The following is a 23,700-nucleotide window of genomic DNA, read 5'->3' on the forward strand; positions in this document are numbered from 1 at the left end:
TACTATACATGGTGTATATGGTATTGAAATAAATTGTAATTAGATTACTATACCTGGTGTATATGGTGTTGATATAAATTGTAATTAGATTACTATACCTGGTGTATATGGTGTTGATATAAATTGTAATTAGATTACTATACCTGGTGTGGGTGGTGTTGAGCCGCGTGAATTAGAAGACTTTGAATTAGCTAGAAGGTTGTCTATGTTCGAGGAAGAGTTGGTTTTACTGCAATAAAGAAATATCAAGATTTTTTTTAATACCTCTCCAAAATAAACACTCAACTATATTTTTTTTTCAAAATGCTCTTGAAGCTGATTTTATTGGACAGAAGATACTTTTATTAACTGGATTTGATCAACTAAAAAAACATTTCCTAATTTTTTACCAGATTCATTTCTGAGAATGTTTAATTAATGTTTACTCACACCTTAAGTACTGCAGATTTCATGTCCATAACAAAAGTGGAATTTAATTAAATGGTTAAAGCAGCAGATTCACTTACTTTGTATATAATTTGCCTGTTCGTCCGCCACCCGCAGATTGTAATTTCTGGGCCTCTAATTTGGCAGGACTTGGTATGAAGCCAACATCACAACCTTCTTTTACTGACCTCCCTATCCACCAGTCATTGTTGAATTTCTGAAAACAAAACAGATTATTTGAAAATCTCTCTACCAGAAAAATAAGTAACATTTGAAATTTTTTTAACTCTTTTAAATTTCAGCTGGTGTTCGCAGTGACCTAGCAACTTCAAAGGCAGTGTCGTACAATTTTGGGGTGTTGATTAACCCATGAGGTCAAGTCAAAATGTGTAGCACAGTGATGGGGAACTTTATGTAAACTTGCATAAAAACTATTTTCTCAGCAACTTCAGAACTAACCTACTTGATATAGATTTTAAATTTAATTAGCAACGGAATATTATCTAACCAGATTTCACTCAACGACATTAACAAAGACATGAACAATATTATGTGTCTTTAAAAGCAGAATCAACAATTCAATTTTTAGTCTTATTTATAAAATAAAAACTTGACTATATCTCGGAATACAAATATGCATAAAAATGTTTGGCTGGTAAAAATTCTGAAATTAAATCTATGTCTTAAATCTAAATGCGCTGTTAAGAATTAGCTATCACATATTTGTAATTAATTAAAGTGATATTTATTTATTTCTATATTCAATATAGTTCTATTATATCATATTATATATGTGTCTTGGGTAACATGTTGTGCTTGAGATGCTAATACTTGGGATTCAAGACATTCTTGTGGGATTAATGTTGGCAGGAACCAGCTACACAGTATTATGCAACTGAATAATTAGTCTACTGCGTCTAAATAATGTCCACAGTACACAGATAGAACTGACTGGAATTCTCTTCACGTAGAATAACCAATTAAATTCAAAGACCGTCTGAGATCTAATGCTGGGAGAAATCATAATTCCGAGTTTAAGACCAAACCAGCATACTTCTTTCCCAAGGGATTCTAAACTCGATATATGTAGAAATAGAAATGTCACTTTAGAGTAAAGGTGATGGCAGTTAAAAGCAGGTCTGTCATTGGTTAGTCTAAGAGTTTGAATCATTGTAGTTCCTTTATTAACAGTCTCTGATCGAACACTGTCCCCTGACAGTTCCTGTTCATCCCTATAGAGCTGCAATATGAAAATACTGCTATACTCCAACCTCTGTTCTAAAGCTGACATAAATTTATTATAAATCAACACTATTTTTAAGTAGAATTTTGCAATTAAGCCACAAACCCTCAACCTCTGGTCTCCGCAAACGCGAGTTTCATAATGGCGGACATTTTTTGTTTATGTTTTTGAATCCCAAAATTGGTGAGAAATGATTCCCTTTGGTGAAAAAAGAAGAATCACAGTAAACAAAATAGAAGGTAAGGATTCTAAATTAGAATTAGAACAGAGGTGGGAGTAGAGCGGTATTTTCATATTGCAGCTCAGAGACCGTTCCTAAAGGAACTAGAATCGTTGAAGAAGTCATAGTGAAGCATGGGCAATCGTTGGATATTCATGAACTTTGATGCTTTCTGCTAGGAGGAGTAAAGATCTAGGCCTTTGTGATAATACACAAACTCTCCACGAATAGTCTAGACTAACATTAGGCACAGTGAGCTGGTAACCATATTGACCATTAGCGAACTGTCATTATGTGGGACACTACTTTTACTTGTTATCATAGAGACAAGAAACAAAAATGGGATAGGTACTATCCAGAGATGAACAAAGGATATTATTTGAAAGTGTTTTAAATAACAAAGCTTAATCTGTCAGAATTCCTAAATCAATATGCATACTTAGCAAATAGTTACAAAGTTAGCAAATAGTAACAAAGTAACAAGTTATTCCGTTTGGCATGAACTTATTGTAAATCTACTAGTACTATGAACTTGGTACTCATTCCTTCATTTTCTGTACATATACCCTGGGTGTTTGTTTTTCTGATATATTTACTTACCTCTTTAATATGTAAATAATCTCTAACACCGAATGAAACCGCATGACCATGGACAGGAGAATCATCATCTAATGATCCATCGTATGGCACATTGGTTCGTACAGCAAACGCAACTGGTTTTGTCTGAAAACCGAACAATTAAAATGGTCACAAAAAATAAATCTACAGGTGAACAATGCCAAGGTCAGCAATGTCAAAAAAATGTTATTGTCCAAAATTGGTGTCCAATGTCAGTTTGATACCTAAATGGCCCAAAATATCAAATGATTTTTTCAATTGTCATTACATAGAAAGTCTATGGAACAGATGATATCATAATTTTTCATTAATAGTTGGATATTGTGTGTCTTTAGAGTCCAGTACAAGAACCTTAGACCAGAAAATAAAATGACCTGTGTTAAAATAAGATAACTCGTCCGACTCATACTCTATTTTGGTGGACCAAGTACATGTAATTATCATAAACACAGGTATGTTTTTTCTTCTTCGTCTCAAGCATGGAAATAAGCTATCTGTCAATGACAATGTCCGACACATATTTGTCTTTTTTCTGTGTTTTGTCTGGAATAAAGTACAAATGTCTAGTACTTGTTGAGTAGTGACTGTCATTTCATCACATACAACTAGATTAGTTATTTCAAGGCCTGCATAATAAACAGTATATCACACATGAATGTTTTAATAATTATTTGTTGAAATTGTACAAGATTTAGCTACAAACAGATGTTGTAAGTTAATGTCTTGTTTTAATGTGATATACATATGTACAGTCTGTTATACTTTTTACTGTTTATGATCGCTATATTTTTGGAGCAATAAAGTCATGTTGGCACACCCTAAACCGAAAGCTACAAAATTTAAAATCATCTGCATGGGTGACAACGCCACATTTTAAAACAGTGTAGAAAACAAATATTTGGATTCGGAGGGCATACAATTCATTGCTTCTTTCTTAAGAAATCTAAATTTAAAGCTTCATAATATTTTTAAACAATACAAGTAATTATGTCAACGTATCCTTTCTGCCACATGTAACGGGAGAAATCTACCTGTTGAAATTTACCTGTAGCAGGTAACACTGATATTCAGGATCATGTTATACTTATGGAAAGGATACATGTATGTTGAGTTGTTGACATAATGCATTATTTAAAAAATTTATAAAGCTTTTCCGGTGACCTTTATAATATCCCTTCTTTATTAAAAACACCTCGTTTTAAACCTAGCTGTTGAACTTACTTTGGCTTTTTCAAGTTGGGAGACTGCTTGGCGCTCTGTTTCGCATCGTAAGGCTTCTCTATCTCCGTCTATGGACAAGTCAGATGATGGTTGGCTGTAATTCGAGTCAGCTGAGCCCTGAAAACAGAAAATATAATAGAATATAAATAATTTTGCAATTAAAAGTTGGACAAGAGCAAATGTTTGCTTAAAGAGGCATTATGGGAGATTAGATAAAGAGTTGACTGTTCTCGCTATAATAGTTAATATAGATAACGTAAATAGAATATTTTGAAAATTTCAGTCAAATTGCTCCACTCTGAACCAAGATATTAGCTTTTGAGTTTTAAGCCTAGCCTCGATCATCATTACTAAAGTCGTTACGATAAAAAACAGTCTCGATTATCCATTCTTGGATTAATCATCAATGAACGTTAAGCAGCAGATCGGATTCAAATCCAGTGAAAATCGGACACATAAGATGACATCGAGAGTTGGTTATCCATTTTTGGATTAATCATCAATGAACGTTAAGCAGCAGATTGGATTCAAATCCAGTGAAAATCGGACACATAAGATGACATCGAGAGTTGATTATGGTTTGGATAAATAAAATTAATGTCTAATCTATAGTTTATATAACATTTCAGAAAGACCTGCAATAGACCGATTTAGCTCTTACATAATGTATGTTTAATAACAGTTCCAGTCAACTGATATACTGACAATACTCTGTCCAGCCAGATGTATGATAAAACGTTAAAAAGAACAATCATTCTTTCATTGTGATCATAGTCTAAAACTGCTTTGAACACAATTACTGGCATACATACATTTACATGTACACATTGATTTGCATGTAAATTCACCACTACCAGCCTTGCAGATAATATGAGCAAAATAAGAAATGAAATGAAACATACTACTGTTCTGCTCTGAACTGGGCTAATGAAGATAGGGAGCAAAATAAGAGATTTGTAATAGGCCATGTGTCTTGATAAACAATATTTATTTTCATTCAAGTTATGAATTTCAGAATTTAGTCAAATACATGTACATGTAAGCTTACTCAAGTGTGCTCACTGTTATAGTTTCGTAATAGTCCATGAACAGAAAGATTTGGTTAAAGTTAAAATACGGTACATGGGGTAAATTGTAGAATTATTTACCTAAATATTACAGAAATAATTCAATGCTAATACATGTACATTGCGTAATTCATTTCTTGCCATTGTATTTATTAGACTTGAAATAATTAAGAAAATTCTCAAGAAAAGTTAAACGTAAGTGACCACAAAACTCTAACAATAAAGCATTTCTGTAGCAGACGGCAGTTAAGAATTTATCAAACAATTTCTGATTTACAAAGTATGTTCATTTCATCATAAAAGTGGCCCTCCTGATCTTTCAATTAAACAGTTTAACATTAAGAAAACCAAATCAAATATCAATGGTTGATAATCTATCGGCTTGGATTTAATCGGATTAAAACGAGGCCCATCAAATGTTTACCAACCATTCATAGTAAGTTACAGTTGGTGTTGGCTATTTTATATCATCTGCAAAGGATGCCAAAAGGTTGTGAATTTTGAATTTATCATATCTTTGTAATACTGAACAGAATTGAAGATCATTTTTAGAAATTTAATTTTCACAATTTTTTCAAACAATTCAAAATCCCCCAAATGATCAATATAATTGAAATGATACATGTATTTTCCCAGAATTTAAAATAAAACATGTATTGTATTATAGGAAACACTAGTCTAGTCTAATACAGACTAACACAGACTACTAGTGGTGTCAATATATGCTGGTAATCATGTTTCCATAGTAACCAGTATGGTGTAATCACATACTTTTATCCTCCACTACTAGTATTGAGTGCCAATTCTTAATACTATCTATGCATGCCAAGTGAAATATTTCTTCAATAACATGAATGATATAGCTAATTAATCATATAGGCGTACTAATAAACAGTATGCCACATATGGTGTACAAATCATTTGTATAGATTCTGTACATTAGAAACCCACATTCACACACAAGGCCAGCAGTCATGTTTGCTGATACATGTATGTCTACCCCTACACAAGATTAGTTTTTAGTTAACAACAAAACTTTTGCTGGAAATTAATCACCTTTGGTCTGAGACATACAATTTGAAAACCGAAATGTGGAGATAGAACCATTACAAACACATCTCTATTTCAATTTAAATAATAATTCTGCCTGACACTTTGCCTCTACGTAGAAAGACTTTATAGAATAGTGCACAAGTTCTAAGGCATGTGTCTATACATCAGCATGTAACAGATTGTTTTTATTCTATATAAATAGGTGACATACGAGTGATCAATCATGCACGGATCAACAAGTATCAGTCAGCTGATACATGTACCTACTACATGCACTTCATGTAGTTTTAAAATTACAAGTTTTCAAATTGAAAATCACATTCAAACAGCAAATAATGTTTTTTAGTCACAACCAGGAAAGTTACATGTATTTTAACATTTAAGCTGGTGAGCCTTATCTTTATCCACAGAAATGAGAAAAAGTTGTATTCATGGTTTGCCATTAAATCTGAACTTAAAATGATCACAAAATATACAGTTTTACCTGTAAATTGCAAAAATCTGAATTTAAGTTCTCCAAACTTCTTGTGTTATGAAAATCATATGAGATTGTTTTTGTTTGTAGTAAGTTTTTAGTTGATAATGAATTAAATACTGCATGATATTGGTTTATTTAGTACTGTTGATAAGTAAGTCATTGATAAAAACTTTCTGCATATAAAAAGAAAGTGTGTGAGAACTTCCCAAGTACCTAATTTGTGATTAAATGAACTTAGTATTCATCTTTTGAAACATATTTTTTGTCAAGAATTATGCAAATGGATTTGGGAGGGAGATTATATGAATATCAGAAGTGAATACAATATATTCAACTCAACTTTTGAAATAAAGCCAAATCTATTTTTTAGAGCATGTGTAAAATTTAGTCAACAAATTATTGATTATACGCATGGCTAAGATAATCTTCAAAATTGCACAACACTGATGATGACATCATTACTTGGCTATCTGATAAGCAATCTTTCAAGCATTTTATTTGTGTATTATTTTTCTATTTTTGATAAACATGAACGCAAAATTATTTATTGGGAATAGAGACGCAATTTCTGTTTAGGCACAAAGAGTACTGTTGCATCATTCATAGATAGTCTCACACCCACAAGGGAAACAGAATTTCAATGTTTTCTAGTAGGATACATTATAATTATACATTTATTCCAATCACACACAAGCCTAAGACTTGGAACCATTTACATTCATGTAGGTCATAGAGGTCAGAATAATCAATTAAATCAGACTCCATAACAGTCATCTATTAATTAATAGATCTCATTTACATGGTATACATATTACATCAAATAATCCTTAATACTGTTAGAATAGATATTATATTCTCTATGTACAATCAATGAAAATAAATTATTTCACCAGCTTATGATTTAAGCTAGCTATACAATAAAAATAACTAACATTTAAGAATGAATCCATCAAGGCATGTAATCCCCCACCACCCCCTAAACATTATGTAGGAATGGTTCAAGAATATTCCAGAAACATTCTTTCACACAAACAGGATTACAATTTGCCGTAGGGAATTACAAAATCCAGTTTTTATTGAATATTACTACAATTATTGAAAACATTCTTCTTACTACAAGTAACATAATGAGTATGATAGTTTCCTGGGATGTCCATACTATTAAAGTTAACAGACAGCACTGCCCACCACCAATATTTTCCGTCACAAAATTGCACTTTTTCAATCGGAAACAACAATAAATTTCTTCCGAGGCCTCGAACACACCATGCTATTAAGAGGGGGGGGGGGCTTCAACCTCTCTCGTGCATCCCCTAAGTTTCATGTTTACTAAACATGACTTAGCAATATGAATGCAAATTACTATCCAAAGAGAACATGAGCAATGATTAAAGTCTGAATATAAAGAATTTATTTTTGTTTCCTCTTAATTCACTGTGTCGGTTCATGAATCACAAGTGATTATCAATCCATTGCCAAGACATCTAATATGCTAGCATCTAATATGTTATAACAGGAGCCCAGTATGATATAATGTGAGTAACACTACATGGCCTTGTAGCACAAGTCTACACAATGCCATAATCAGGAACAAGTCTGGAATATTTCCGAATAATTTCAGAACTTGTATATTAATATTTTTTAATTGCTACACCCAAGGTTTTCCCTAACCTGTGTTAGCTACGAACTGTGAGTGGTTCTCACAAATTGGATGAAGGAGAAAACTACATGTAATGGTATGCGTAATTTCTTGATGAAAGTACAATTGCCAGTTAAAATTTCAGATTTCAAAGGACACACATGTCTGAACATGTATTTCCGTGAAGTAGGTGGAGGGCTAATTTCAATAAATCTATTTGCGTAAAACCCATCTAATGTATATGGGTGACCTAGAAATCTACATGAAGACGGAAAGTTCATCCGTCTGATGAGATTTACAGAACTCTAAACAAAAGACATACGCAAAATAGATACAATCTACAGTACACACTACCTTGAAAAATAAACATACACACACAAAATGATAATTGACATTAGATACTGTACCATAGAAGTATGATCCAATAGGTTTGATCTGGAATGTTGGCTTTGAACCATCTTGTTCGTCTTATTCTTTTTCGCAAGTTGATCTATAACAAGATCCATCATAATTTGTCTCTCTTCACCTTCACAGAATAATCTAACCCAATTTATCTGATCGCAATCAGGTGAATGAACAACTCTTAATCTGAGATGATTTAATAACAAAAACCATCATCATAAGCAAAACAGCTGCACATAATTAAACTGAAGAACATTTTGTTGGGTAGGATACGGCTTCCCCCCGGTTTAATTCCGAAAGTTTAAGATACCAGTTTGATCAATCATCAGTGTTGAATTCTGGGATGGTCTACCTTCCTAGCATATATTAGTGGGCAGATTCATTCTTTCTATCTGTTTAGAATAACGGTATAGAGTACACCTTGAAGGAATATGTTACCTTGTGCCAAATCTATTAATATCTAGCCTAAATAGCCAGCTGAGATATATATGTGTTCACTCCTCTCCTGATACACAATGTTATAAATACTTCTACTAATTCAAATGAACGGAAATGAGTCTAACCTCTTGTCAACTCGGAATGGGTTATTTTGAGAAATTGTTTATCTTTTTTTTTCTTTGATTTGTCGATTATGGATTATACCCTCAGTGTTTTACCCAGATGTTGAAAGGCCATGGACCAGAAGAACCCAGTGACTGGTCAACACAGGTTAACACTGCAGTGGGTCCTCATACTTTATCCCCACCTCACCCCCCTACCCCTTAAATGCCAACATTGATTTTTTTACTGTGTTACTTGTAAAATGTATTTAGTACAGTTAGGATTTTCTTCTCTAGTTCAAGGAAATTGTTAAAGATACCTTATGGGAGATTAGATAAAGAGCTGGCAGTTCTCACTATAACAGTTGAAAACTAGATAATGTAAAGGGAATTTGCTGAAAACTTAGTCAAATTGATCCACTCTGAACCAAGAATTTAGCAATTGAGTTTTAGGCCTAGCCTCGATCATCATTACTAAAGTCAGTACGATAAAAAAAACAGTGTTGATTATCCATTTTTTGATTTAATCATCAATGAGCATTGATTATGGTCTGGATAAAAGTTAATTAATGTCTAATTAATAATTTAGATAAGATTTCAGTCATAAAGAAAGACCTGCAATGGGCAGATTTAACTCTTGCATAATGTATGTTTAATAATTGCTGGATTAATTGTCATACATACATGTATGCCACTTATTTGTCTACATTCAACAGGTGTTATACACGGTATCTTGTAGAACCAGAAATAACAATGTATATCTATAAACTGATAAACTATTATAAGATAAAATATATTGTCCCATCATATCTCATATTTTATCAATGCTTGGTCAAGACTAAAGAAGTCTAGTCAGAACCTGACTCAGTAACTAACAGTTATTGTATTCTATAGAATTGTGACCTGTGTACTTATTACTAACATTTATAGTGTGATGAATGGAAATTAGTCAACATTCGGCATCCACATCAAGGGATATTAACGTGTATGGTCAAAACTAGCCAGTGCCACCTAAAATCTTTTGATGGGCCTTTTTTTAAAACAAACAACACTTGCACATGTAATTATGAGCTCTGATATTCATCTCCAGTGACTTAATATTATGGTCCATACCGTCCATTGCAGGAAATCAATGTAATTAATATTACATATCAAAATAAGCCCAGACTTGTCCAAGTATATATTGAAAACACAAGCACTGAAATGCACAAGCATCCACTTACATGTACTCTTTGAAAATAAATATATACAATGTTCAACTTGTGATGAATCTAAAACTAAATGTATTTCAGCAGAGGATAGGCAGATTTGTCTCCCATTTGCATACATTGTACTTTGACTCAATATGTACATTATACATAGAACTATTACTGCATTGACAAAATATGGAATTCAGTAATCTACAAGTATGGAATTCAGCAATCTACAAGTACAAATGTAGGTAATTCAGTAACCTAAAATTAAGAAATTCAGTAATCTACAAGTAAAATTGTAAAATGTATGCAATTCTGTAATCTACAAGTATGCAACTGGGTAATCTACAAGTACGTTATCGTAAAATCATAATCTATAAGTACGTAATCTATTGTATGCTTAATTAATTTAGTAATCTACAATTATGTAATCTACAAGTATGTAATCCAGTACAAGTATGTAATCCAGTACATGTATGTAATCCAGTAATCTACACAAGTATGTAATCCAGTAATCTACACAAGTATGTAATCCAGTAATCTACACAAGTATGTAATCCAGTAATCTACACAAGTGTGTAATCCAGTAGTCTACAAGTACGTAATCTGGTAGTCTACAAGTACCGGTATGTAATTCAGTAGTCCACAAGTGGGTGTGTTTGTGTGTGTGTAAACCAGTAATTTACTAATTTATATATCTGCTATAATTAAATATTTAACTATTACACTTACAACAGCAAAATATACAAACCACTTTGTTATCTCTCTCCATTTCAACATAAAAGAACAAAAAAGTCATGTTTCTAACACAGATTTTCTCTGTAAATGTCACAACTGTGACACACATACATACAAATGTCCGACTGATACAATTCTTTACTAAAAGCCCTGATGTGCAGTCTATAGAAGGAAAACATATTCATGTTTTAAGTTGGAGTGTGCTATAAGATATTCAATGGCCTATGATAAATGCTAATGTATATAGTCAAGCGTGTGAGTTAATGAGGAGCATGAAAACTACAGATCAATAACAAGGTTAAACATTGACACAATTCTCTATACAGTAGAAATTACAACAGACATTCTTCTATCAAATAATCAACGTTCGTACAACTAACACATGTATATTTACAACAATTCCTTCTTCACTATTTAAAAGACAATAAATTAGCTAGAAAATAATTTCACTTAGTAAAGGACGATGGCTGGCATACACCAAGAAAATAAAGTCTACTTTAAATCAATTCTAATACCCTACTAGAAACAAATTCAGTTTACAATATAGGGCAATTGAACTGTAATTTTATGAAAGTCAAGATGTAGGTTAGTACATTATTTAAAAAAAAGAGAGAATACTCTACATGTTGGTTAATAATCAAGATTTCCAGTGGTTTATTTTCTTCTGGAAACAGGCCGACATATGTACTGCTGACTGTGATGAACTTTTTAAAGAAATAAGACGGTTCAGTTCCCTGGTAGAGTGAGAGAGGAGCTTCTACGTGTACATGTAGACATGATCTTGTGTCTGGATACACCTGTCTTGTGCGAAGTGAAAACTTCCTGTGATAGTAGTTTTCCTTGTTGTTTTCTCCAAATAATCAGTAGCAAATAGTCACGTCTATCAGGTCACTCGAAAATTGGAGGCAAGGGCTCTAAAACGGACAATTACTGAATCTCTCCAACTGTTTCAATGATCATTTCCAAACAAGTTTTATGTCATCTATCAACGATATCCAGTACCAGGACTTTTAATAATATGGCACTAAATAATGAAAAAAATATCAGAGATGAAGAGCTGCTACAGCACAACCGCAATATTTTCTATTCGCACAACTTGTTCTTTTGTCACATTATAGAATTTGCATACTTTTGGTTTTATTCATTCACATAGAATTTAACAAAACAATCTTTACAATCATCAATATGTCAATAAATACAATTGTTATAAATATTTATGTTCTTGGGGTACTCTTTGTGAAATTCAACCAGTCAATGCACCCTTTTCTGTCCCTGACTAATGGAACCATGTTGTAAGTACGGTAATCTTCTGGAATCGAGTCTGGAACATTCCAACTAATGTAAGATTGCTGTGCACTTCTCGTTGCCCTTTAAGAAAGCAGTGAATTTTGTAACAAGTACTCATCATAAAACTTGGGAGATTATACAAACTAAAATTAATGTCAGGCTTATAAACAATTTATTGAATCATAATATTTATGGCAAAGGTTAACACTATAAATAAAATATTAATGAAACCCCAATCAAGTCATAACATTTAAACAAACAAAAATATTTCAATGATTACAATCTTGTTGAATGGAGACAGATTGATGATAACTCAACATAAGGACTGGTTCTAAAATACCAATTCATGATTACAAGCAAATTCAAATTAAAAATAAAAAAAAAAGCGAAATAGGGTTACATTTAGTCATGGATATTTTTTGATCTCCGATTGTTTTGGTTTTTCCCAGAGTGGTGGCTATGGCCAGGGTAAAATTACTTCTTTTTCTTTTTAAAGTTTGTATAACTATGCCAGTCGGACATTTTTTAGTTCCAAGGATCTTCATAAAATATTTATGTTTAACATCCACTCAAGATAAACTACCGTATTTTTCGGTGTATAAGGCGCATGCGTAGATAAGGCGCAGGGCGACTTTGGCAGAGGTGTTTCAGGAAAAAAAAAATATGCGTGGTTTAGGCGCACCCTTTCCCAGCGCGTGTGAAACTCGTGCCATAGCATATGTGACTCAAATCCACCTGCGATCTCCAGTAACTAGGTCAAACTCTATTGTTTACAGTTATAATAATTACCGATATTTAGCCGTATCAAGCTTTATATAATTATATTTCTTTATGAAATAAATTGCTTTTGTTACATTTGTTTATATTAATTATAACACGCAATTGCATTATTGCATAACTTTCAGCTGTAATTCTGTTGCTCGTACGGTAGTGAAATTGTCATTCAAGTCCCGCAACACAACAAACATGGCCGTCTATTACATCGTGTTAAATGCGTGAGTAATTGTCTGTGATAAATGAATCGGTTTTGATGATAAACAAATTAAATAATACCTGTAGAAATAATATATCATGATCAGTTACTCACAACTTAAATCCAGACTACCGGTAAAAGAGAAACAACAATTCCAGTTTACTCCAAGTTATGCAAACAACTGACAATCAAACGATAGCGTCTGTTGCCCCGCCCACTCCACGCGTCATGACAATACCCAGATTGTAGTCATTTAGATCTATCAGTAAAATAATACAATAGCATTTTTAATACCAATCAAAAAAACAATGATTTTGTCCTTTTGTCCTTTTCGGATAAAGAGATCCCGGAGTAAACCTATGATACCAGGCTGAAACTCTTCTCCTTGTTACAAATGTCGCATATACATGTTATTGAAACCAGAACACATCAATCACTTGGCATAAGAATGCAGTTGCAACATAGCTCTACAAAATCAATTATTAAAAAAGGAAGTGGGATTTTACATTCGACTTAAATCTACAAAAAGTTTGTGATATACATGTATATTTATAGAAAGACATCCATCCTGGAAAACAAACAAAACCATAAAATTGAATTAATTCTTAGAATTTCATCCCAAACAAAGAGCTCATGAATACCTTAGTTATAATGGCAATGAAACAGGAAGTAAAATCATAATGATCTCTAACAAGGGAAAAAAATCTATCAATAGCTCAGAAACGGCATTATTGAGAACTGTGTCCAAACATTCATGGCTTTATACATGTACATGTACCGGTATATACATGTATATATGATGACGTACAGACTATATTGTTCATGATCAGAAAAATAATCAAGTCTCACAAATCAATAAACTGACTCAGTAACAACAGATAACTGGTCCCTTTGGAATAACACGTCACTCATTTCCAAAAACCAGTGGTAGCAGACAATAAATTATGAATTTTTATACTAGGAAGACTACTGATATTAATTATTCTCTAATAGGAATAAGTAAAAAAATTATCACTCTGTCTGATTAAAACTGGCAAATGTTCGCATAAAATTGCTTCTACAGGCCAGTCAGTAAGTTCTCATCGATCACAAATAGTAAATATGTTCAACTACATATGTAATTTAATATACCAGGTACAAGTAAATAATAATTATCTTTAATTGTTAAACTTAAATAGGTTTTCTCTGGAGTATCTGTAATATATCTAGTTTTATTTTTACATTTCACATGATAACCCAGTCTCAGAGCTTTTTACCTTTAAAAAGTATTTAGTTATTGAGATATTGCTACATCAAAATTATAGGAGTTGCTGTGTTTCAAGTCTTGTTTAGAGTTTTAGAATGATCTCTAATTATTCTGATTTGGTAACAAGACAAGTACAATAGATTACAGGGGAATTATGGGAGATTAGATAAAGAGTTGACAGTTCACGCTATAACTATAATAGTTAAAAAACTGATAATGTACATAGAAAATTTCAGTCAAATAGCACCAAGATATTTGCTTTTGAATGTTAGATTAGCCTCGATCACAATTACTAAAGTCGGTACGATAAAAAACAAAGTCTTGTTTATCCACTTTTACGTTTAATTATTTTTCAAAAAATGTATTCCAATCTGTTAAATATCGCAGGCTAGCGAAGAGTTGATTATGGTCTGGATAAGTTAATTAATGTCTAATTAATAATTTAGATAACATTTCAGGTCTGCAATAGGCAGATTTAGCTCTTGCATAATGTATGTTTAGTTAATCTAATAAAAATATCTTTACAATATTCACCAATATATTTTTCATACAAAAACTGTGTACTGTATAACAATAAAACATCTTATTCTTAAGCAATAACTACCATAAAACAAGGAAATAAATATAGAATAATAAAGGTTAAAATAAAACGAGACGATGCTTATAAAAATTTTAAAACAAAGGTAAGAATTATAAATGTTATCTAAAGTGGGACTTACACACGCATAAGTCAACTTTTCAACTGGGAGGAACTGCTTTCAACTAGTTTAAGTGTGCTTGTGTAGATCAAATCATAAATTGGGGGCAACTAAGAGCAACTGAACTCGAAAGGCGCTTATGTTGTCCCAGAACTGATAGCGATTACATGTACAAACTGTGTGATTTTATGATATTTAGACTAAAAACACGCATGTAATCATGTACTCAAACTAATTTATCATCAGTTTGCTTCAAATCCCTGTCAAGACATTTTAATCCAAAGAAAACTACCCCATGCCCCAAGAATCTATTTCATTCAAGAAGCCTTGTTTGTCACATGACTTGACTGAGGGAGAATCCATTTTCAGCTTCAAATGGTCGTTTGTTGCTGTCCATTTATCATAAATATAGAAGCCTAAGTAAATTCTTAAATTATCCTCTGCCAACTTCTTTTTCTGACGTTTAATCGTAGAGTCTACTGGACGTCTCAAGTCTCTCAATGTTCTCACAACCATTAGCCATAAGATCAACACATAAAAATAAGAAGCACTCCTTGCGTTAACCAATGAGACACCTTATTTTTGTACCGTGGGTGCCCCCGGTTGTTTTTCAGGGAATCCAGAATCATTATAACAAGTTTGATCTCTAATTTCCATACCAAATATGCCATACTTTTATTGGAAAACTACCCTATAAATACTTTCATTGGAATGTATCTTTAACTCGCGACTGTTTATCCCATTATCGCTTTAGAAGATGTATCCCAAAAGCAAGGTCTGTCTTACCACAAATCTACATGTACATGTATTATTACATTATCGTCAACATCATCAACACTTGGATAAGTTGATGCCTTGGTCGGTTTCCACTTGACCTATTTACATAGTCACCTGACATACTTCTCTGATCACATGATGTTGTTTTCATGATCACATGAAGTCAGTAAGAGCACGCATGTCTCCAGCAACTAGTTGCTGGAAGTTGAACATCGGCAACGAGTTGGAGAAAGTTTTGCAGAAAGTCGAAATGAAATGAAATGGGGTTTAACGTCCTACTGTTCTGCTCCTATACTGGGCTAATGAAGACGGGCATACGCCATACAGTGTGCTATGAGGGAAATTTTGCCCGGGAAGCAGCACTATCACCTACTCTTACATGTATATCGAATTCCAACTGCCATGGTATCTTTTACATGCATTCCAATGTATACACGGGACCTCAGTTTTTCATCTTATCCGAAGGACTAGACAGCCGGCAGAAAGACAAACATCAACAACTGGTGTGAACCAACTGGAACTAGTACATGTAGCCTTCAAGTTCAACCCATTTTCAGTTGAAGCCATTGCCGAAACACCAGTTGCTCTCAGTTGTAATGTCAACATAAGCCCCTCTTTAGAAGACAGGTATCCATCACACTGTCATACACCATTTATTACAATTCTCATCAGAAGATATTTATTAAAATCAATAGGTTAGTTTGGCCACTTGGAGAATGTGGAGAAGATAGATATACATGTACTCGCAATTTAACACCAAAATTTACGTATCGTAGGTGTATTTAAAAAAAATTCTTACATGTACATATAGTAACAGTAATAGTTCTTTTCTCCCCTCCCTTTTTTATTGCAATTTATTGTCATAACTTGGCCAATGCAATTTATAAGCCATGCATAATATCATGCTACATGTAAGTCATGAGGTCTATGGTTGTCATGACAATTGTGCGAGTTTAGATACTGATCTGTGGAGTGAAGCAAGACTTGTTTAATAATTAATTATACAAAACAAGATGAAATTCAGATAAAGCTCCATCATCTTATACATCAATTCTTGGAAAAAAAAAATAGATATAGAAAATAGTCTTTACCACTAAAGAATCTATGTCACTTAGCCCTGACACAATTTTCCGCAGTCTACCCATATTCCTTTGCTCTGCATCGTGCATTATAGTGGTGTGGCGTTGACACTCTGCCCTCCACGCTGCAACCTTGCCCATTCCAAATTCATGGCTTGCTTTTGGTGCTATAGTGACCATGGACAAAATACCTCCCTACATAGTCAACACCGAGACCACAAACAAATATCACTGATCTCTCAATAAAATCAACTCTCAGACTTTTTGGGGCTGATAAATTTCCTCACTTATTACAAATACAATGTCTGTCTGTCTGAATACATAATGGTGGAATGCATCCCATAATACTCGAGGACCTCAGGTTGAGGGAAGGACTGGAATCTAATCAGAATACAGGAGTTAGTTGAAAAGCAGACATTGGATCAATATCTCAACTCAATGTAATAGTCGAAGCCCAGGAAACCACTACAAGCCACTATTGCGGTACACATTCGTTATATTGTCAGGCTCACCGACCATATTTCATTATTGATGTAGTTAATATACAGACAATTAACGATACTATTAAAGACTAACATACAGCATTCCTCAAGCTTTTGTATCTGTGACCGTGACAATACAATTGAACAGCAATCACCCTGACAAATGCATTTCTAATGATTGGGCTGTATAGCATGTCTTGAGGTCATTTATATACATGTATGAACAATTTCACGGGACAAACCATAATGATATATTTTCATCCAAGATAAATGACCTAAAAATGATTAAGATAAATAAAAGAATATACAGCAGCACAGTCAGAATTTTCCGACAATCCATCACATTTACAGACAATTTACAAGTACATGCCTTGCAGACATGTTGATCAGGTCATTTATATTATAAGAATGATTTCACAGACCAAACACCATAATGATATTTTTGATCAAACATAAATGACCTACAGGATTATGATAACAGAAGACTATGGAACTCATACAATTTGTCGTCGTAATTTTCAAACCAGGTTTTCAAAATTAATATTGTAAGTCGAAGAAGAAAATTTTCAAATGACCAGCAAAAGATTCCCCTCGGTATCAGTCTAAAAGATTAACTTATTTCTTTAAAGATAAGCTTCCAGGAAATGAAACGCACGCACACAGTAGCTAAGTCAACTGAACAGTCCACAAAGGTTGTTCCAATTTTATTTATTTGTGTAGGCATTGGCAATGTGAGCATTTACAAAATATTTCAAAGGCGACCTTGTCTCATGAACATAAATTTCAAGTTAATCAGATGATAACTTTAGACTCTAAGAGTGACTACAGGATTTTGAATGTCGACCACATCTCATAAACATAAACATGAATATTTAAATTAATGGGAAGATAATTTTGGGTTAGGCTCTAGAATGTTTACAAGATTTTTCAATGGCGACCATGTCTCATGAACATAAAACTGTGAATCTTTAAATTAATATGGAAAGGTAACTTCAGACTCTTACTACAAGATTTTTTGTCTCATAAAAATAATCACTGTGTATAAATTTCAAGTCAAAATCAAATGGATGATAACTTTATCCTCAGGAGTGTCCAAAAACATGTAGACAGAAAAATGAAATGATGTTTAACATCCTACTATTCTGTTCTGACTGGGCTAATGAAGACCGGCAAGTAGTTTTTTTTATAGGTGAAATTTTGCCCGGACAGTGGCACTAGGGCCCACTCTTATTTCGAATTCCATCTGTCAAAAGTTCTTTACTAGCAAGTCAATGTTTATTCAGGACCTCAGCTTTTCGTTCTGCATCACTGACCACTGTATCCAGTACATTATCATCATATAAATACTTTAAAAACAACCATTTTATTTTTCAGGACAATCCGATCAAATTTAATTTTTGTCAGATTTCTGAAGCATGGTATTTAATGATACCGTTACATAATTAATTCTTTCACATTCAATGATGTTAAATTTGGAATGAAACTAATAGATCTTTATCCTCAACCAACCTAATGGCCATTTTAAAGTTTTATTTCTCTTCTGGTATCACCAGTGACAACTTTTCCCCAGTGCCCCACCCTAATATATTCTCCGACTTCATTTTAGAGAATTTGTGTTAAGAATTGCCAGATGGCACACACTAACAATGGTGTGAATAATACAATATAATAATCTGAATCAAGGGCAATTAAATAGCATACTGAACAATGCAAATAATTACTTAGTCATAACGACGACAACTAGAGCAACCAATCAATTTGTAATGACACGTTTATTCACAGAAATACCCAGTTGTTACATATCAGCAAGACAGCAAAAAAAATGTCTGTCTATATTAAAATGAGATTTTGTGCCGAGATTTTGTGCCATTTGAGAAGCAAATTACTGTACATGTACATGTAATAGTTGTGTCAAGGAGATTCTTAATTTTGTAAATGAAAAATATTCAAAAGGTAATTAACTTGTAGCCAATAGCGACATTGTAATAACTTCTGCCTTGTGGTGTAATGACATCCAGCACCACTGAATGTGCTCCATGAGGCTCGTAAATGTCTGCTGAATGTCACACCTGATCACAAGAAAATTACTTTAAAAAAAAAAAAATGTTGCCCCCCAAAATCTTTGGTACAAGTTCAAGTTCAAAATATTATCAGACACTTCCGTTTTATTTATTTAACATCTTAAACATGTAAGATAGATCTTGGTTTTCCAAACCATCCAAATGACTAGATAATATTTCTTGCTAGGTCATCTGTCCTGCATCGCTGACATTATTTAGTAACAAGGGAAAACCATGCTATAAACTCCTGGGGAACTTTCTCAGCCAACAATTGAACCCCACACTTCCTACCCACTGAGCCACATCATCTTCCATCATCATTTTCATCTAGATCCACATGTATGTTAATATAATCTGATATGGTTATTCTGCTTACTGAAACATCATTTTTATCTAGATCTATGCTTACTGAAACATCATTTTAAATGTAGAGCTAGCTCTAATGGAAAATTTAAGCAATATCTAATGAACAATAACCCTCCCATAAATTCTAAACATTACTGAGGAAGGACACTTTTTGTCCGAAACGTTTACAATAAATTAGTTTATAATCTACCAGGAGTTCGTCTATCTTCTCTGGTTAAAGGGGTTGCCTTTCTACTTATTTAAAATTCTAAACAACATGGTTATTGACATTGTAGGTCAATATTTTTAACTTTTTCCATAAAATTCTTTTTTTTCACAGCTTTTTGACAGTTATTTTGAGTTTAAATGACGCCAAAAAAAAAAACCCATTCGATTTGGTTCCCTCTTCTAAAAGAAGGTCACTCATCGCTAATTTTAGAAAATCAGAAGAGATGTTGCAAGTGATTTTTATGTACAGTATAAATGATTTTCAGCTATAGCAATGCCTAATTCGAACTAAACAGAACATTGTATTTCATAAATGAATTATCAGTCTTTTTGTCACAGGCCATACTGGTCAGCTTCTATTTTTTGTAGAAGTCACCTTCAGCTAATAACAGCCCAGTTTCACTTTAAGTCTTGTTATCCATTTGCTGAAAAATTTGGAATTTCACCTGACTGATACTCAACAGTCAGTATGGCCTTATCAACTTATTCAGGTGTGTATTTCAATATGCCAATGATCAAATTTCATTGTGAATGACATAGCAAGATTTTATGAATAAATTACATGTAGCTTTTGTCTTAGTTGATAATAAAGTTCTTTTTACTACAGTTCCACACACAAAGCTGCCATAGACTGGTGGCTGGTGAGATTCAATTGGCCTTTAAAGATCCACAGCCATTCAGATAAAGATTCGAGGACCAATGACATCGGAACGACTATTGGTAGAGTAAGGGTTTAGCAATTTCAGACTAAATTAAGGTAACATTTATTTGGTTACTGGAATGCACTAGTGACCATTCAAAATCTGGGTCAGCTCCTTTAATAATAATAGTAGTTTGCCAGCCCACCAACAGCTTCAACATCCGCTCTTCATTCATAAAGGTTTCGCCATTTATGCTGTGAAAGGATCCTGTACTTTATACCCCAAAACTAACTACTCGTGAAGATCGGAGAATAATCGATTAATTATGTTTATCAACAATCACAGGGGCAATAAACTCAGGAAATTCTCTAGCAAAGATTCAATATCAATTTACCCCAATACTACATGTACATATGTACATGTAGTATTGATCTTATGCTTTGTTGATCATACATGATTTGGCAGAGACTTACATGTACACTCGTATTCAAGAGTGTCACCTGTGTCACCCCCAAGACGAACAATAAGATGAGTAGCACTAGGGGATTAGTTTCTGGTTCTAAACAATTTTAAATGGACATGGTAGGGATTAAGCACAAAATATGACAATATATTATACATAATGCGGAATGTGACAGGCCAAATTTTCCAGGTCAGCAGCCAGTAGCTCAGACTTATTCTTCCATGAATTCTAAATTACTGTTTTAACCTTCAACAAGCACTTTATTTATTGGTTCGCTAACTTGGAGGTCCCGTGTTCGATCCCGATGTGGGCCGGGGCCTGGGATGTTCTGGCATGGCTCCCCTTTGTCAGTGGTGCAGGACAGTTGGCAACAGGTTGTGTGTATACATTGACTTGCACGTAAAAGAACTATTTACATTTAGAATTTAAAATAAGACTAGGCCGTAGTGCTGCTGTCCTGGCAAAATTTCCCTCGTAGCCTACTGTATGGCGTGTACCCGTCTTCATTAGGCCAGTCAGAGCAGAACAGTAGGAGTAGGACATTAAACCCCATTTCATTTCATTTCACCTACCATGTACATTAGGCCCTAAATTATGTATGTGTAATTAATACTAATCATCAGGGATATAATTCCATTTTAAGGACGCACTTGAAGCAGAAGTTTGCTTGTTGATTTCAAACAAACAAGCCAGAATTTGGTTTCTCAGAAATTCAAAAGGCAATATATTTTGAAATTAAAATGACAAAATATTTATTTCGCTTGGCTTACGATTTTAGCTGTAGGGAAAATTATAAATGTATTTGTGATACATGTATTTTACATCTTTTTTTCATTTTCATTACTACCATAAAAAAAATATTTGCGATCTTGTATAATAATAAAGTAAGGCATACATTCTCGATTACAATAAATAAACTTTTATATTTGACACCATAAGGTACATGTAACAACACTGACCTATTTAAAAGCTATTCTGCAATGTTGTAATTGTATAGTTTTTAAGATAATGAAAGGACTGACAGACAACACTACCATACATGTAGTTCAATATGTATCTCAGTCGAACTTCCAAACACATGCACAGTGTATCTGAGCAGATGTCACAACTTGATGGATGTCGATGAATGAAAGGAGGAAAAAATTCAATAAGCTTTTGTTTTTTGGTCAGAATTAGAAACTACATTATCAATATGGGGTCATAATTACAAGTACATGTATCTGGTTAACCAAATGCTGGGGTTAAGTACTTGTATAATTGTAACCCTACTGTACTAGATGTACAATGTAAAGAAGATCATGTTGAGAAGATAGATAAGTTTAAAACTAGCCTGTCTGATAACGCTGTTTGAACTGTCAGAGAAACTGCCATCAGATCTTTTAAACTTGCCCTTTCTTTTTCCACCTTTACCCTACAATAATAATAAGATTAAGTAGCAATATAAAATATTGTAATAATAATAAGACAATAAGGCACTTAGACAACACCAATTTGATTTTCTCATCTTCAAGATCCTGATAAATAAATAGCCACGTGGAAGATTATTTCTTTAAAATTTTAAAACTTAAAAAGTAAGCTTAAACTTATACATGTATCTACATGTACTATGGTTTGTCCAGTGAGTGTATAACCTGCACGAACACATGTGTAAGTATGTCTACATGCATGTCAATAACTGTAGCCTCTAGAGCGTCCACAAGATTTTTTCATAGTGTTCAAGGGCCATAACTCTGGTAGTAATTATTCGAAATTGCTGAAAATCAATAGACTTCCTCATCTCATGACCCTAAACGCTGTGTGTAAGTCTAAAGTCAAATCGGATATTAATTTGGGCAACGACAATGTACAACGACTTTTCAATGTGGGCGTATAAAAATGAGAGGGTGTCACTAATTGGCATTAAGAGCTGTCTGCTCTAATGACGTCAAAGGTGTCACGCATAGATTGTGTGACCTCGTGCCGTTAGGGAGCGTCTGAAGTACATGTATATGTTGATAAACTTGATGGTAAGAAGACGTTGAAAAAGTGAGAGACTTAAACGTACAACAGTTTTTGAGATAAAAACCATGGAAAAAGACATGGGCAGGGGACAACCCGAAAATTTACTTAGGCTTGGATATTTATAATAAATGGATAGCGATTAAAAAAGACAACGTCGTCTTTTATATGCAATGAAATGAATTCTCCTCCGACTTTGCAGTCATTGACTTCAATTAATAGATTTTTTATAGCTGGGAGTATTTCCTCGCTAATACAATGACATTGTTTTGAGAGGGATTTGAAGCAAGTTTTTGATAGATTAATTACTTTGAATATGTTTTTAGTCCAAATATATCATCAAATCATGCAGTTTGTTCACAGGAAGGTATCTTTCAATATTTACAAAGTTATGTTAAATTATGCAACAAGAATCTGCCATCTTTTATTGGTAGCGGAGAAACCTGATGGGCATACAATGTAGTTAAATCCGACTGAATTCAAGAAGCAAGGTTATCTACTGTAGCATTGATATTTTGATTAGGTTAAATAACAATCAATCTGACTCTGAGTATATATTTAGCGTTTATTAAGCCGTTAGAAATTT

The 23,700-nt window shown here is 33.3% G+C and overlaps 1 protein-coding gene across 2 annotated transcripts in view; it reads right to left on the reverse strand.

The window, feature by feature from the left end:
- The window catches only part of LOC126807788 (voltage-dependent L-type calcium channel subunit beta-1), a 34,611-nt gene that overhangs the window by 6,048 nt on the left and 4,863 nt on the right, over positions 1-23,700 (reverse strand). The window contains exons 2-6 of one of the 2 annotated variants that reach the window (XM_050532616.2): positions 22,447-22,527; positions 3,729-3,845; positions 2,490-2,612; positions 507-643; positions 144-229 (exon numbers count right to left, since the gene is read on the reverse strand). In XM_050532616.2, the coding sequence (XP_050388573.1) occupies positions 144-229; positions 507-643; positions 2,490-2,612; positions 3,729-3,845; positions 22,447-22,527 (544 nt within the window). Of the gene's footprint in view, positions 1-143; positions 230-506; positions 644-2,489; positions 2,613-3,728; positions 3,846-8,372; positions 8,632-22,446; positions 22,528-23,700 lie in introns of those variants that run through there. The other variant, XM_050532617.2, reaches the window with a different exon arrangement.

This window comes from Patella vulgata, chromosome 9 (genome assembly GCF_932274485.2).
Source record: "Patella vulgata chromosome 9, xgPatVulg1.2, whole genome shotgun sequence".
NCBI classification, from domain to species: domain Eukaryota; kingdom Metazoa; phylum Mollusca; class Gastropoda; family Patellidae; genus Patella; species Patella vulgata.